This window comes from Oncorhynchus masou, chromosome 18 (assembly GCF_036934945.1).
Source record: "Oncorhynchus masou masou isolate Uvic2021 chromosome 18, UVic_Omas_1.1, whole genome shotgun sequence".
NCBI classification, from domain to species: domain Eukaryota; kingdom Metazoa; phylum Chordata; class Actinopteri; order Salmoniformes; family Salmonidae; genus Oncorhynchus; species Oncorhynchus masou.
Window position 1 is genome coordinate 50,387,850 of NC_088229.1, and position 17,335 is coordinate 50,405,184.

The following is a 17,335-nucleotide window of genomic DNA, read 5'->3' on the forward strand; positions in this document are numbered from 1 at the left end:
GTCCACACTGTGAATCCGAATGAATACATAAAGAAATATGGATAAAAAAACAGAAAAACCACGAGGCCTATAGGTTATTCCTATGCTGCGTCGTATGCCATAACCTAGTGGGTAAATCTGAGCTGAAAAGACGCAGGCTATTCCGTTAAAACAACTACAGTATATGCGCACGTTATAATCAAAATTCAAATCTATTTGATTTATGTATTTTTATTGGACATATCAAGAAATACAAATTGAACAGATGCATAATTTTATCCCCTTATACTTATTGAAACACCTCCCTCCCCTTAACAAAAGCAGCATACATGCTAAAATAAATTAAAACATACAATTGAAAATAATAATAATGTAAATATACATACCCACATATACATACACAAAAATAAATAAATAAAGATCACAGCATCGTATGCCTTCCCTCCCGCACCCTCTCATATACCCTGTTGGCCAAAATTGTTAATCCGGATCAATAGAAAGCAACTTTTCAAAAAAGGAAATTAAAGGCTGCCATCTCACTAAAAAGTTATCAGCACAACCTCTGTTTTATTACATTTTTTCGAAGTATAGAAAATATATAAAATCTTTCAACCAGGATGATGCAGTGGGAGGTTTGGAGGATTTCCAATTAAGCAAGATCTGCCAGCGGGCTATGAGGGAAGCAAACTCTACAACGTCGGCTTTACTTTTAGTGAGATGAGGCTACAAGATAAAACTCCAAATATAGCTATAAAAGGACAAGGCTGTAGGTCAATATCTAGAATTTTTGAGTGTTAATTAAAAAAGGAGGACAAATACTCAGACAGCTTAGAACATGAATAAAACATATGGGTGTGGTTTGCCAGAGTGAATGGACATCTATCACGTCTCATTTGTGTCTGGGAGGTATTTACTACGTTTTTCTTTGGTGTAGTGAATTCCGTGCAAGAGTTTGAACTGAATTTAAACTTCACCGAGCACATGAGGATGTGGAGTTAACCCTAAGAAAGGCTTCCTCCCACCAGTCTTGTGTAAGACTGGGGTAGTGAACTTGACCTGCCTTGATTTTGTTTATTGGAAAGGGTTCAGAGGAAATCATAATGTCATATAATCACGAAATCAGACCTTGCCGAATCCACGAGAGGGACAAAATCTCTTCTCGCAACGTCTTGGGAGGCAGTTGAGGAAAGGTGGGAAAATGAGAGCAAACAAAGTTACGGGCTTGAAAATAGTGGAAAGATTAGAATGAGACAGATTACATTTAGCTAAAAATACATATTAGAAACATACCAAACCTCTTTCTCACCACAAAACAAAAGCCGGGTCAAGTTTGGAGGTTAAAAATAGGTGGTTGTTACAAACAGGGCTTGGAAGAGAAGGGGCAGACAGTCTAAAATTGTCTCCAGATCTTCATAGAGTGCACAATGGGGTTTCCAGTATACTTTGAAGGACACAAGGACAGTGGGGCACAAGTAAGAGCAGAAAGGGAGGATGACTGGCAGGAGTGTGCTTCTAAGGAGCACCAGTTGGTACTTGGAGCATTACACCAGAATTTGGAAGTGCCAATCCTCCATCTTGTCTCCTTCTTTGAAGTATTGCTTTATGTCTCCTAGGTGATTTGCCAGCACAGATAAAATGACTGAGTTTATCCAACTTGGTAAAAAAAAAAAATTGACAGAAAGACCAGAAGACATTGAAAAAGGTATAGAATCCTAGGTAAAAAAAAAAAGACATTTTAACAGATTAGATTCTGCCAGCTAAGGAGAGAGGCAGACTATCCCAACTTTAGAAGGCCGCTTTAACTCGCGTGACTAGATTTGCAAAGTTAGTTTTTATGTAGGATAGCCAGAAATGTTGTTATATTCACACCTAAATAGGAAAAACCAAAGGGAAACAGACGGAAAGGCAGGGCTCAATGGGGAATTTGGTTGGCAGTGGGGTTGATCGGAAAACGTTCACTTCTCTGAACGTTCAATTTGTAACCTGAGAATGATCCAAATGTGTCTAAAATATGCAGTATGTTATTGACAGAGTTCAAAGGATTAGTGATAATAGTAGATCATCTGCATACATCGACACTTTGTTCTTCACCAGCTCGGTGGATTCCAGTGAATGATGATAATTTTAAGGTCAAGGAAAGTGGTTCTAAGTGCAAAAAGGAGCGGGGACATAGGACACACTTGTCTAGTCCCTCTGGAGAGGGGGAAGTATTTTGAATGTTGAGAGTTGGTTTGTACGCTAGCCACAGGAGCAGAATAGAGCAGATGCATTCATGAGATGAAATTGGACCTAAATCTTCCCAAAATCTTATATAAATAATCCTACTCCATCCATCTGGTCGAAAGCCTTCTATGCATCAAGAGAAACAACAATTTCGGGGTCTGGAGAGACAGAAGGAGAGAGTATAATGTTAAAAAGATGGCGTACATTGGAAAACCTGTTTGATCATCAGATATGACATCCTGAAGGCTCCAACCGGCATGATATAACCTTAACTAATAGTTTAACATCAGCATTCAAAAGTGAAATGGGCTGATACCCACCACATTCTGCTAGATCTTTATCTTTCTTGAGAATATGTGAGATGGAGGCTTGAGTTTGCATCAGGGGGGAGAGAGCCTTGTGAAAATGAGTCGGTGAACATATCTAATAGTAATGGGACTAGTTTATGAGTTAAAAAAAAAAAATCGACTTTAGAACCTTTAATGTCATTTTTATTTTTCCTTTATTTAATTAGGCAAGTCAGTTAAGAACAAATTCTTATTTTCAATGACGGCCTAGGAACAGTGGGTTAACTGCCTTGTTCAGGGGCAGAACGACAGATTTTTACCTTGTCTGCTCATGGATTTGATCTTGCAACCTTTAGGTTGCTAGGCCAACGCGCTAACCACTAGGCTACCTGCCACCCCTATCTAGAGATCTAGATGCAGAGGGTTATCCAGAACTTTATTCATGTTCATATCAATGAATGGAATATCCAACATATCTAAAAAGTTGTCCATAGCCGTATTATCTGATGGGGGTTCGGATTTGTTGAGGTTAGAACAATGACACAAGTTGAAGTAATATTAGAGGGATCACTTGTAATATTACGGGAAGAGTCATATACCTATGAGATGAGATGCTGACTGGAGTTTTAAGTTAGTATGCCAAAAGGCGGCTGGCCTTGTCACCATATTCGTAGTACGTCCCCTTTGTTCATTGCAACAGAAACTCTGCTTTATCAGTGGAAAGCAGATTAAGTTGAGTTTGAAGTTTCAGCCTCTGTGTATAATTCAGGGGATGGAGAAGGTGAATTTTGGCGGTCTATTGCCAGGATTGAGTCCACCAGTTCTTGACGTTTCAGTTTTCTTTGTTTGAAATAATGAGCATTGTAAGAAATTCTTTCCCTATAATACCGTTTTGAAAGTCTCCCAAAGAAGAGAGGGGAAGGTGTTGTCATTTTTATTTGTTTGAATGAATACATCTACAGTGCCTTGCGAAAGTATTCGCCCCCCCTTGAACTTTGCGACCTTTTGCCACATTTCAGGCTTCAAACATAAATATATAAAACTGTATTCACAATCATGAAGTGGAACAACATTTATTGGATATTTCAAACTTTTTTTTTTTTGGTTGAAATAAAGTCATCATTTTTTGTTGGACAATAGGGCCGTGTTAAATTCAATTCAATCTAATTCAACAGTTTTTTTGCGTTCGGAGTAAGAGCTAAATCCAGAATGTTGGGGAATTGTCCAAAATTACTATAACAGAATATTCGGTAATTTTAACTGAGGGGAGAAGGACTCTAACTATATAAAAAAAGTAGTCTATTCCTGAGTAGGCTTGATGAATATGAGAATAGTAGAAGTCTTTTGTGACCGGTTGGAGGAAGCGCCATGGATCAACACAACCCATTTGGGTCATGAATGTAGAAAGAGCTTTTGCCATCCCGGAAGGATTAAGTGTTCTGGGATTAGACTGGTCTCGTCTTGGTTCAGTAACAGAGTTAAGGTCACTGCCGAAGATGAGGCGGATTAGGGAGAGAGGCTAAATGAGGTGTCATAAATCTCGTGTCATCCCAGTTAGGGGTGTAAACATTGGCAAGTACTACAGGGGTTTGGAAGAGGGTGCTACTAACTATGGTATAACATCTTCCAGAATCTGAAATTATCTGTGAGGGTGATATTACTATTGCTGTTCCCCTGGCTTTGCTGTTCAAATTAGAATTAAAAACCTGTCCAACCCATGCTTTATGCAATCTAGTATGGTCGTTAATTTGTAGGTGCGTTTCTTGAAGAAATGCTATATCATTAGTCAGGCTCTTCAGATGTGAAATTGCTCAGAAGCACTTAACTTTCCCCCCACAACCGCAAATGTTCCATCTCACCAGTCTGACTGGAAGCCCCAAAATACCATCCTGACTTGTTGTTGAACTAGACATGAATCCTTAAAAGAGATATTGCGAGAGGAGCAGCATGAAAAAACAAATCTAAAGAAGAAGAAAAATCCTCTAGAGAAGCAGAGCACAATAGTCTTTGCCCCACTACCCCCAATATACACAAAAATAAAATACAAGTGATGGTATAAAACCATTTAAAGAAAAAGGGAAAAAAAAATTGAATCCTAATCTCATCACAATGGGGCGGCAGGGTAGCCTTGTGGTTAGAGTGTTGGACTAGTAACCGGAAGGTTGCAAGTTCAAATCCCTGAGCTGACAAGGTACAAAATCTGTCGTTCTGCCCCTGAACAGGCAGTTAACCCACTGTTCCTAGGCCGTCATTGAAAATAAGAATTTGCAAGTGCACAATTTGGGTTTCGGTCACACTTTAAACAAAGAGTATAACCTTAAGCGTCAGTTATTGAAAGATGTTAACAGCAATCGGTGGCATTTCACTGGCCATAATATGAATGTAGTTCACTAGGTGTTGCCACAGGTCTGAGTAATGAGAAACATTTGAAATTAACTAGTAGACTATGAAAAAGGGTCAGCCCCTGTATTGGTAAATTGTTACAAATGTCCTTAGGGGGAAACAATGAAATGATGGTATATGGACAACTAGCATTTTGGATATGTACAATTAAGCAAACAAACCATGGGTCTCAACTCTTCAGCTAGTGCAACAATTAAACGAGTGAAATTGGAAGAGAAGAGTCGTCGTTGAGTCCAAAATAAAGTGAATGTAACTGAGAACCATCAGTGACCAACAACACCAATTAAGGCCAAAGTAAACCACAGTAGTAAATAATGTCCATTAATAAAAATCACAATAAAAGGGTATAAGTCAAGCAGACCCCCAATGAAATATATATACATGCATACATACATACATACATACATACATACAAATATTGGCAGACAGGATCGGTTTCTAACCAGCGAGTAACATTAGTATCCGAAATGACCTAAAGGCTGCCAAACTGCAATGTAGGCTATAGATTGCCATAAGTGGAGCAGCAAGTTCAAGCCTTAGTAAAAAGAAAGAAATCCAAATGATGCGCTTTTAACAGCGATTGTCTTTGATTTAAGAAACTAAACAAGATCAAATGAAAGTTTACAAAGAGCAGAGACAGCATAGTATGTCATTGTCAACAACACAAAGTAGTTATGTGCTGCTTCAAACATACCTGCTGCACCATCAAGCTTTAGCATAGAATTGTTTCACGAGAAACGGATCAATAGATGGCCATAGATGAATGTAGCCTAGTGTCACTAGAACTAACGTTACTCACATAATACAGGCAGGTAATACAGGCAGGTGAGGCATTCAATGTATGCACTGTCGGTAGACGAACTCAGCTTCTTCATGAGTTTCGGAAAAAATTGACTGTCGTTAAAGGTGACACGGAGACAGGCAGGATAAGTCAGCCCAAAGCTGATTCCTGGACTTGGTATCATTGAATGTGACCCGTTTCTTCGCCAGGCTAGAACTGAAATCCTTGATCTTGTGGCCTTGGAAAGTGATGTCGCCATGTTCCCTTGCCCACTTAAGGACGAGGTCCTTTGTATTGATGGATCCGCAACCTGACACGCCCCCCTCAGGGAGAGAGACAGCTGCAATGTGAGCTTTCACATTTTTCAACATGTTTTTTACAAAAGGATAGATTTGGAGTTAGATAAACTTTGATTTTTTTCTGTGGGTACATATGCAGGATGCTACCCTCCACAGCATGGCCTTCGCTTCAGATCAAAACCTACAACCTAATTTTGACCAAAATTAACTGGAGAGATTACTGCTTTCAAGGTTTTCTTTCTCCAAGCTATACGGAGGGTACTCTAGCAAACAAACAGCAGAGATCTGAGGACACCATCCAACCTGGCACTGAGTGGGTAGTGTTTGGTCTGATGCTATTTTGAAAACCAAGAAGAAAAATGTAAAATAAAGTACATTACAATGATATATGTTATTTATGGGGACTGAAGTTAAGGCTCTCGGGCTTGCAAGGACAGACCAGATACAAATTCAATTAGCACTAAGGTGTGAGATAAAAGGTGTCGAGGCCTTTGGGCCCAACAAGTGGCCGGAGTCTTTGAAGCATCCTCTGAAGCCCGTTCCTGCTGTCCAAAGAGTATTCACTGGCATTTTCTACAAGAAATCTGCCTCCAGAAATAAAAGTTTTTCCCAAGTGGGTGTGACACCTACTACCCTTGCCTGCTGCACTGCTGCTTGGATTCCACCTGGTGATCTGTTCACCGTCTGCCCTGGTCTGTCTCCCCCTGTCTGGTACAGGTACCCCCACCACACTCACTCCTCTCTCCCGAGCTTTCGCGCGCCTCCAGCACTCACACACTTTCTTGTGCATTTTGCTATTTGCCTTATGACTCCTGCATACTTTGTTGACTACAAACTTTCTTTACCCAACCGTGGGACAGACTGTTTGTTCCCACACTCGGGACTCTGACTCTATTGGTTACACAGACTTTTGGCCTCCCATCCTATTCTAACCACCTCTCGCCGGCTTTGTATTCATGTTACCTGATGAAATTGCTGTACAATATGATCTTGTTGCCATCTGATGCACATTCAATGTCATAAATCAGCACTGCAGAGCTCATCCTGTCCTCCGCCGTGCCCTGATTTGTATTACTGTTGATTATATCTGGAAATGTGCATGTACACCTTGGCCCATCTACTGTTGCTACTCCCTATTCTGACTTGTGCTCTGATATCTGTTTCATTGACTTCTGCTCTTGTAAAAGCCTGGGTTTTCTGCACGTTAAAACTAGAAGCTTATTACCTAAAATGTATTAATTGAAAGTGTGGGTTCACAGCTCCAATCCAGATGTGTTGGTCATTACTGAGACGTGGTTAAGAAAGAGTGTTTTGAATATTGATGTTAACCTTTCTGGTTTTAACCTTTTTTGGCAAGACAGATCTTCCAAAGGTGGGGGCGTGCTAATCTTTAACAAGGATCACCTTCCGTGCTCGGTTGTCTCCACCAAGTCTGTCCCCAAACCATTTGATTTGCTGGTTTTAAGCATAAACTTTGAAATAGCGGTTTGTTGACTGTTCCTGGGTGCTATCGTCCTCAATCAGCACCGGCCTGTACCCTACCTGCCTTAATTAAGCTCTCTCCTGGCCCTTTACACTAAGTCTGAATTTGTCCTGCTTGGTGACCGAAACTGGGACATGCTTAAACCGCTTGACCAACTATTAAAGCAACGGGACTCCCTAAGTCTTTCTCAGATTATTACAAATCCCACAAGGTATGACTCCAAACACCCAGAAAAGGATACTCTCTTCGATGTTATCCTCACAAATAATCCTGATAGGTATCAAGTCTGGTGTTTTCTGTAATGGCCTTACTGATCAATGTTTTACAGCCTGTGTTCGTAATGGCTGCTCAGTGAAACGACCTGTCATAGACGCTTGCTAAAAAAACTTTAATGAGCAAGCCTTCCTTCATGACCTGGCCTCAGCTTGGATCTTATTTTTTGATATTTTCAGTGGTATTGTTAACAAACACACCCCCATAAAGAAAATGAGAATTAAAAACAGGTTCAGCCCCTGGTTCAACCGTGATTTGGCAATCGTTCAGGCAAATGAGAAATAAGTGCACTCAGGCTATCCGGAAGGCCAAAGTTAGTTACTTAAAGGAGCAGTTCTCTCTCTGTGGGTCTAACCCCAAGAAGTTCTAGAAAACGGATTAAAGACCTAGAGAATAAACCCTCCTCACAGCTGCCCATGTCCCTTAAAGTTGATGATGTGGTTGTTACTGACAAGAAACACATGGCTGTGCTCTCTAATCACCACTTCATTAATTCAGGATTCCTATTTGACTCAGCCATGCCTCCTTGCCCGTCCAACATTTCCTCATCTCCCACGCCTTCTAATGGGACTATCCCAGATGGTTCTCCCTCTTTTTCCCCTGCCCACTACAAAGTTTCTCCCTGCAGGCAGTCAGTAAGTCTGAGGTGGTAAAGGAGTTCCTTAAACTTGACCCCCAAAAAACATCTGGGTCAGATGGTTTAGACCCTTTCTTCCTTAGGCTTGGCGATGATAGGGGCAGCAACCTGGTCTCCAACCTTTTTAACCCCTCTCCTTTCTGGGGAGGTTCCCATTGCTTGGAAGGCAGCCATGGTGCATCCTTTATTTAAGGGGGAGATCAAGCTGATCCTAACTGTTATAGATCTATTTCTATTTTTCCCGTTTATCAAAAGTGCTGGAAAAACTTCTCAATAATCATCTGACTGGCTTTGTTGATGTCGATAGTATTCTCTCGGTTATGCAATCTGGTTTCCGCTCAGGTTATGGATGTGTCACTGCAACCTTAAAGGTCCCCAATGTTGTCACCATTGCTCTTGATGTTAAAACCTCTCTGGGATATGTGGGACGCTAGCGTCCCACCTGGCCAAAAGCCAGTGACAATGCAGAGCGCCAAATTCAAATAAATTACTATAAAAATCTAACTTTCATGAAATCACACATGCAAGATAGCAAATTAAAGCTACACTTGTTGTGAATCCAGCCAACATGTCAGATTTCAAAAAGGCTTTTCGGCAAAAGCAAACGATGCTATTTTCTGAGGATAGTACCATAGTAAACAGAGAGAGAAGCATATTTCAACCTTGCAGGCGCAACACAAAACGCAGAAATAAAAATATAATTCATGCCTTACCTTTGACGAGCTTCTTTTGTTGGCACTCCAATATGTCCCATAAACATCACAAATGGTCCTTTTGTTTAATTAATTCCGTCGATATATATCCAAAATGTACACTTATTTGGCGCGTTTGATCCAGAAAAACACCAGTTCCAACTTGCGACTACAAATATCTCAAAAGTTACCTGTAAACTTTGCCAAAACATTTCAAACTACTTTTGTAATACAATTTAGGTATTTTTTAACTTAAATAATCGATAAAATTGAAGACAGGATGATCTGTGTTAAATACAGGAGGGAAACAAACTGTAGCTAGCTTTCTGTTCACGCGCCTCTATTGTGATGTGTCTTTTGTCCTATATTTATATTGTATTTATTTTAAATTTTTAATCCCAGGCCCCCGTCCCCACAGGAGGCCTTTTGGTAGGCCGTCATTTTAAATAAGAATTTGTTCTTCAACTGACGTTTTTGTTAAATAAAGGTTCAATTTAAAAAAATGATGAGAAGCGGTTGGCTGCATGTGCAAGGTTTAGGTGGAATGCTGCGTTGGGCTCTATTGAGTTAAGGAAGATTGTGAAAAGCCTCATTGCCCAAAACCTCGCCTTTCTCCCCCCATTGCTCAGTTCCTAGAGCTGGCCACCTGGTCAAAGAGTCTTGATGGTTCCGAAACGTTTCCATTTAAGAATGGAGGCCACTGTGTTCTTGGGGACCTTTAATGCTGCAGAAATTTTTTGGTACCCTTCCGTGAGGTAAACCAGAATTGGAGGATCCTCCATCATTGTTTAAATCTCCAGTTTTGTAACATTTTGGCTTCAGTCGATTTACAACTACAATGGACAAAGAGTTGTGGATAAAAAGTTTGTAGTATGTTCTCCACTGCTAAACGAGAATAGCCTATGCAGAGTGGCGCGTGTAGATTGTTGTTTTTCAGACGATCACAAATCATCAAAGCACCACTATAGAGCCTCCTCGTGTGATAAAGCAAGTTAGGAGGTTATAGAATTAAAAGGATGGAATTAAAGTTAAATGAGAGGTACAGTGCTTTCGGAAAGTATTCAGAGCCCTTGACTTTTTCAACATTTTGTTACGTTGCAGGTTGCACGTTGCGTTGCAGCCTTATTCTAAAATGTATTAAATTGTTTCCCCCCTCATCAATCGACACAATACCTAATAATGACAAAGCAAAAACGGTAAAAAAAAGAAAAAGTTTTGCTAATTTATAAAAAATTATAAGTATTCAGACCCTTGACTCAGTACTTTGTATTCGCTGCCAAAGGTGCTTCAACAGTCTTGAGTCTTTGATATGATGCTACAAGCTTGGCATGCCTGTATTTGGGGAGTTTCTCCCATTCTTCTCTGCAGATCCTCTCAATCTCTGTCAGATTGGATGGGGAGCGTTGCTGCACATCTATATTCAGGTCTCTCCAGAGATGTTCGATTGGGTTCAAGTCCAGGCTCTGGCTGGGCTACTCAAGGACATTCAGAGACTTGTCCCAAAGCCACTCCTGCATTGTCTTTTCTGTGTGCTTAGGGTATTTGTCCTGATGGAAGGCGAACCTTCCCCCCAGTCTGAGGTCTTGAGCACTCTGGAGCAGGTTTCCATCAAGGATCTCTCTTTGCTCTGTTCATGTTTGCCTTTCCAGTCCTAGTCCCAGTCCCTGCCTCTGAAAAACATCCCCACAGCATGATGCTGCCACCACTATGCTTCACCGTAGGGATGGTACCAGGTTTCCTCAGGCCAAAGAGTTCAATCTTGGTTTCATCAGACCAGAATCTTTTTTCTCATGGTCTGAGAGTCTTTATGTGCCTTTTGGCAAACTACAAGTGGGCTGTACTGTGCCTTTTTATTGAGGAGTGAGCAAGTTCTCCCACTTAGAAAGATGAGAGAGGCCTGTAATTTTCATCATAGGTGTTCACTGTGTTCACTGTTGCTGGTATTTTGGCCCATTCTTCCATTCATATCTCCTCTAGAGCAGTGATGTTTTGGGGCTCTTGCTGTGCAACACGGACTTTCAACTCCCTCCAAAGATTTTCTATGGGGTTGAGATCTGGAGACTGGCTAGGACACTCCAGGACCTTGAAATGCTTCTTACGAAGCCACTCCTTCGTTGCCCGGGCGGTGTGTTTGGGATCATTGTCATGCTGAAAGACCCAGCCACGTTTCATCTTCAATGCCCTTGCTGATGGAAGGAGGTTTTCACTCACGATACATGGCCCCATTCATTCTTTCCTTTACATGGATCAGTCGTCCTGGTCCCTTTGCAGAAAAACAGCCCCAAAGCATGATGTTTCCACTCCCATGCTTCACTAGTAGGTATGGTGTTCTTTGGATGCAACTCAGCATTCTTTGTCCTCCAAACACGACGAGTTGAGTTTTATCCAAAAAGTTATATTTTGGTTTAATCTGACCATATGACATTCTCCCAATCTTCTTCTGGATCATCCAAATGCTCTCTAGCAAACTTCAGACGGGCCTGGACATGTACTGGCTTAAGCAGGGGGACACGTCTGGCACTGCAGGATTTGAGTCCCTGGTGGCGTAGTGTGTTACTAATGGTAGGCGTTTGTTATTTTGGTCCCAGCTCTCTGCAGGTCATTCACTAGGTCCCCCCGTGTGGTTCTGGGATTTTTGCTCACTGTTCTTGTGATCATTTTGATCCCACGGGGTGAGATCTTGCGTGGAGCCCCAGATCGAGGGAGATTATCAGTGGTCTTGTATGCCTTCCATTTCCTAAGAATTGCTCCCACAGTTGATTTCTTCAAACCAAGCTGCTTACCTATTGCAGATTCGGTCTTCCCAGCCTGGTTCAGGTCTACAATTTTGTTTCTGGTGTCCTTTGACAGCTCTTTGGTCTTGGCCACAGTGGAGTTTGGAGTGTAACTGTTTGAGGTTGTGGACAGGTGTCATTTATACTGATAACATGTTCAAACAGGTGCCATTAATTAAGGTAATGAGTGGAGGACAGTGGAGCCTCTTAAAGAAGAAGTTACAGGTCTGTGAGAGCCAGAAATCTTGCTTGTTTGTAGGTGACCAAATACTTATTTTCCATCATAATTTGCAAATAAATTCATTAAAAATCCTACAATATGATTTTTCTGGATTTTCTTTCTCATTTTGTCTGTCATAGTTGAAGTGTACCTATGATGAAAATTACAGGCCTCTCTCATCGTTTTAAGTGGGAGAACTTGCACAATTGGTGGCTGACTAAATACCTTTTTGGATGCAATTTTAAAGGAATTGATGGAGAGTGACTGCGACAGTGCTTGCCAGTGGATTGATTTAAGATGGATTTAAAGCAACGCTATTTGAGTGATAGGCTGTTTTAAAACTCTGCAGCTGCAATAAATAAAAAAAGTGACCCCCTGAAAGCCAGATTGAGATGTGTAAATTAGAGTTATGGAAAGATTTAGCAAAGGTGACTTAAACTAGTTCCTGGTGCTGAGCTTGATGTTGATGCCGCTGCACATGTTGATGGGATCGGTCTCTGTAGAAATGCATATGCCGTTCACGTTAGCCTCTGTGTTAGTTACCTTAGTATCTCACTGTTAGCTGGCTAACTTAACATAGCTAAAGTTAGCTTGCAAAGTTACAGATCACATCGCCAGATAGCAGCTGGCTAATTTACATTACATTATACTTTCTTTAGTTTAGATACACTAATTTAGTTCGCTAGCTAAGTTCGCTAGAAACATTACCTCTGCTTGTCTTCTTATTAAAGTAACCGATTAAATGTTTCCTCAGCTCCTGTGCTTGCAGATCCAGGTACACAATGACTAAACTTTACAGTTGTTGACACAAAATAGTTATAATATAGTTATAGTTGTTCGCAGGCTTATGTTTTAGGAACGAGTGGCTGGTCCAGTGAGTAACATTAGCTACCTGTTGACACCCACTCTCAAACCGATCCACCTCGACAGAGGCGGTACCGTGTACTGAAATCGCTATGAATTCTGGATATTGTGGTTTTGCTTACAACTAGTGATGCACCGATATGACATTTTTGTCCATACCAATATCCAATATTTTCCTTGCCCCCCAAAATTATACCGATATTAAACATTTTAGCTTACTTTTAAGCATTCTAGTACAGTTAAATAGTTAACACACACACTAGGACGCTGCAGTCTAAGGCACTGCATCTCAGTGCAAGCGTCACTACAGTCCCTGGTTTGAATCCAGGCTGTATCACATCCGGCCGTGATTGGGAGTCCCATAGGGCAGGGCGTTAGCTTTGGACAAGAGGGTTAAGTATCTGGCTAGCTATTTATTTTCATGAACTGAAGTTGAATTTCAATAGGCGAACAAGTGGCAATCTAGCTAATACTCACAAGGATTCCTAAATCATTGCTAAGAATAATGAAAATGACTGCAGTTTCTATTGGTCATTGTTTTCAGGATGGTTGTATTGGTGCTAGCTAAGTACCAAGCTACAGCTAGCTACCCCAGAAGTTGCGGTCGAACAAATTATTCTTTATTACCAACGCGGTATTGTAAAACGCATTGTTTGTGGCCGGTGTTTGCCGACTTTTTTGTACAGCTTTGACAGTGCTACTGTATCTTTTCTGACATGCAAAGACCCAAATGGCGTTCCATAGTATGTATGTCGTGAAGCTAATAGCGGGGACGCTATTACTGTGTAACTCCGGTAGGGCAACATCTGAAAAATAGCGCACTTGGTGTGTACCGGTGCTCGACCAGTCGGCGAAAGCCAACATCACCCATGACAGAGAACGGTTGATTAAGGGCAATGAATTCCATTATCTTGGCTTTAATGGATTTCGCCTTTGAGTTGTCTCGCTGAAATTTTGTTACTCTTTCAAATGACTGCTTGACTGCTCGATCCACACAGCAGGCATTGTGGGCTAGGTTAGGAATGCTGTGTTGCACGTGTAGCGCAAAATTTTACTTGGCGTCATTACTTCATGTACCTTCCTATATATCGATATGTGCGGTAGCTTTGACGTCGGTTTTTAACATAAGCGTTAAACTAGACTTCGGGCCGATACCGATGCTGCCATTTTTTAGCTAATATCGGCCGATTCCGATATGTTCACCGATATATCGTGCATACCTACTTACAACCAGGAAATGTAGATGGCCCTTTTCTACCGATGAGATGCAGAAACACTCATATTTGTTTTTATTGAGGAAATTCCTGATTTTTATGACAGATTTACATGTCAATAACATATTAATGATATACATTTACAGTGAAAGAGCAGCCACTGCAAGTAGTTGCAAAGTTGCTAATTAGTTAAAATGCTTAAGTTGTCTCTGACATGATTCGAAAACGCAAACTTTGGGTTGTTAGACATTACCGTTAGGCCTATACGGCTACCCATCCTCCCCAACTACCCAACCTCCTTTCGTTTATGTCTTAAGTAACCAACCATTCGGTGACCGTATTACTGCCACACCGGCGGTCACAAGTCATGAAGGCAGTCAAATTCCACATGACCGTTTAGTCACTCTAATTAGGCTTCTACAAGCTCTGATGCTGCTGATGGTCATTTAGTAGCCTACCAAACTTGCTAACTGCCTAGTACTCAGCACTTTATTGTCCCTCTAATCACTCTGAAAAAATGAAAATGCATTCGAAAATCAAATCAAACACTTCATGAGCTCATGTTGCACAACATTTCTATAGGCTATGCAATTGCGAGAACAGAGTGAGAACAGAGTGATGGCCACTAATAAAAAGACGAGGATCCCATCAGCTTTCTATAGGCTAGGCCTACTATTTTTATTTCTCAACTTTCCTAATATTAAGCACATTGCTTATATTTACAACAGGAGTATAGCCTACCTGGCTTGCATAAAAATAAACCACAGGGAAAAGCGTCCTCCATTCGCTATTTAAGTGCACTTGTATTTTTTTCCGCTGCCCCTGTTTCGATACAGATGCGTGATAATGGTCCATTCTAAATCAAAACAAATGTCTCACATATATTATTTTGTATATGTAAAGATGAGATTAAGTCAAGAATAGTATGATGGGTGACAATATTAGCCTATCACTTGTTAATTATATATTATCACTTGTGAATGATGCCCAGCATAAGAAGCAATGTCATTTTTTGCAACTTTTTTTGAATCGTTGTCGCACACTTCATGTAGCCTAGCTCATAGGCCTACGTTTTAATAAGGTTTGTATCACAAATAAAGTGGCCAAATAACATGTTATAATTAAGCACATTTGGGGAAGATCCTTTTCAGCATAAAAATGGTACCTTTTATAATAAAAGCATTACATGCATAATCACATTTGCGGTCACTTTTGATAATGGTGTATTCCCGCAAATGGAACATTTGTGCTTATAACCTACTACCATGTGCATATTGCTGCGCTTATAATGTGAAGAAATATTCTAATAGTTTATCAACATTTTAAAGTAAACATTCTGATCTGTTGCGTCAGCAACATTGCATACAACTGTTTTTTAGATGCTGGTGGTTATATTCATTTGGGATCTATCGCATCCCACAACTGTCCCAGACTATGTTTGGAATATTTATTACTCCCACAGATAAGAATAGGTTGACTTTTGTACAATGGGGGATAGTAGATTGACATAGGCTAGTGCTTTTGCTGTTCGTTAGGCCTGCTCATCTTGTTGGCTGACAACGTAAATATGGACAGTTCTTCCAACATCTTCAATATGCACCTCGGGAATTGGATAAGGACGCGTGCAGTTGCTTCCCTGATGTGTCCGTCTTCACTTGTAGCCTGTGAGAAAGACCCGATCGCGTGACTGAGTGCCATCTGATTGCGCAGCACACTCAGGGAGAAGGGCACAACGCAGCACTCCGGGCCACAAAAGGCACAGATTTTTTTCGGTTGCATTACTGCCACAAAGAGGATGCTGCAGTGAAATTCGAGGCATTATAAAGGGCTTTGTGAAATTGTGAACGAGAGACTATTGGAGTGTGTACAGACTGCGCAAAAAAACAAAGCAGAGCAAAGCTAAACAAAGCAGAACTCATGCCTTTCAAGACTTTAAAAAAATCATCAGTCGCATCATGCAACCTTACAATGTATTAAAAATCAAAACATATAGCCCAACATTTGTATCACAACTAAAGTTAATAACTCTAAATTAAGCATATAGGAGTATCTATTTCTTTGTTACCCACTCAACACAGAATATCCGCATGTGCGCACTCCCTCATTGTTTGAAGAAAATATATTTTATTCAGCTTTGTTCAATTGTATTCTTCATACTATAAAATAATGGCACGGAATTATAAGCAAATCTTGTCTGCTAAATTTTCTAAATTTTCTTCATATCATGCATCTTTAGACCTGTCTAAAATAATGGATTTATTGTGAAGGTGTAGGCTATATTACATGGATTTATTTGACTTTTTCAAATGGCTTGTAGGCCAGGAGATGCTAAATTTGTTTTATTTGTTTTAACGGTCAATTACCGTGAGACCGACCAGTTACAGGCTTGACAATCACCTGCTGACAAATTTTCGTGACCGCCACAGCCCTAGTAGTGATGAGGTTCATAATGACCTTAGATGGCCCTGTCATGTTAGCACAATGGGCTTCCTCATCTATGAAAATCACTCACCAGCCACCACACCAAGCCCTCAGCATCACCACAATCATCCACACGCACTAACCCTCTCTGCACCTTTGTAAATTTAACAAATGCCCTCTTCTCCACTCTGTGCTGGTGCTATTTTTATCCCAATGCCCCTTTCCCACTTAATATGCTGTGTCCCTTTGGCGACACATGATAAAAGAAAGGAAACAACTTTTATTAGTGCATTAGTTGCCTGCTTGATTTGAAATTGTTTATCTCTGTGCTTCCAATTTCAGAGGGAAGAAAGATCTCAAAGACCAGACTGACTACCTGCTGAACTTTGCCAACAAGACAAACACGTTGGACCATGTTGACCATCCTGGCTGCCGGGTCTGTCTTCTTCCCAGGCCTGTTCGTGCTCTCCAAGCAATGCCTCAAGCACATCCCTGCACTGAGGTGGAGCGAAGGGGATGCGGTCATAGTGTCAGCCAGGTGAGAGATGTGGGGATCATATACAGTACCAGTTAAAAGTTTAGACACACCTACTCATTCAAGGGTTTTTCTTTATTTTTACTATTTTCTACATTGTAGAATAATAGCGAAGACATCAAAACCATGAAATAACACATGGAATCATTTAAGTAACAAAAACGGTTAACCAAATCAAAATATATTTACAATTCTTCAAAGTAGCTGGTTAAGTGTGCCTTGAATTCTAAAAAAATCACCAACAGTGTCA

At 40.7% G+C, this 17,335-nt stretch overlaps 1 protein-coding gene across 6 annotated transcripts in view; it reads left to right on the top strand.

Annotated features, from left to right (window-relative positions):
• The window catches only part of LOC135504744 (ceramide synthase-like), a 45,180-nt gene that overhangs the window by 12,060 nt on the left and 15,785 nt on the right, over positions 1 to 17,335 (top strand). For 4 of the 6 annotated variants that reach the window (XM_064923579.1, XM_064923576.1, XM_064923582.1 and 1 more), the window contains exon 2: positions 16,893 to 17,088. In XM_064923579.1, coding sequence (XP_064779651.1) covers positions 16,964 to 17,088 — 125 coding nt within the window. In that variant the 5' untranslated portion in view covers positions 16,893 to 16,963. Of the gene's footprint in view, positions 1 to 5,848; positions 6,690 to 8,593; positions 17,089 to 17,335 lie in introns of those variants that run through there. The other 2 variants (XM_064923580.1, XM_064923577.1) reach the window with 2 other exon arrangements.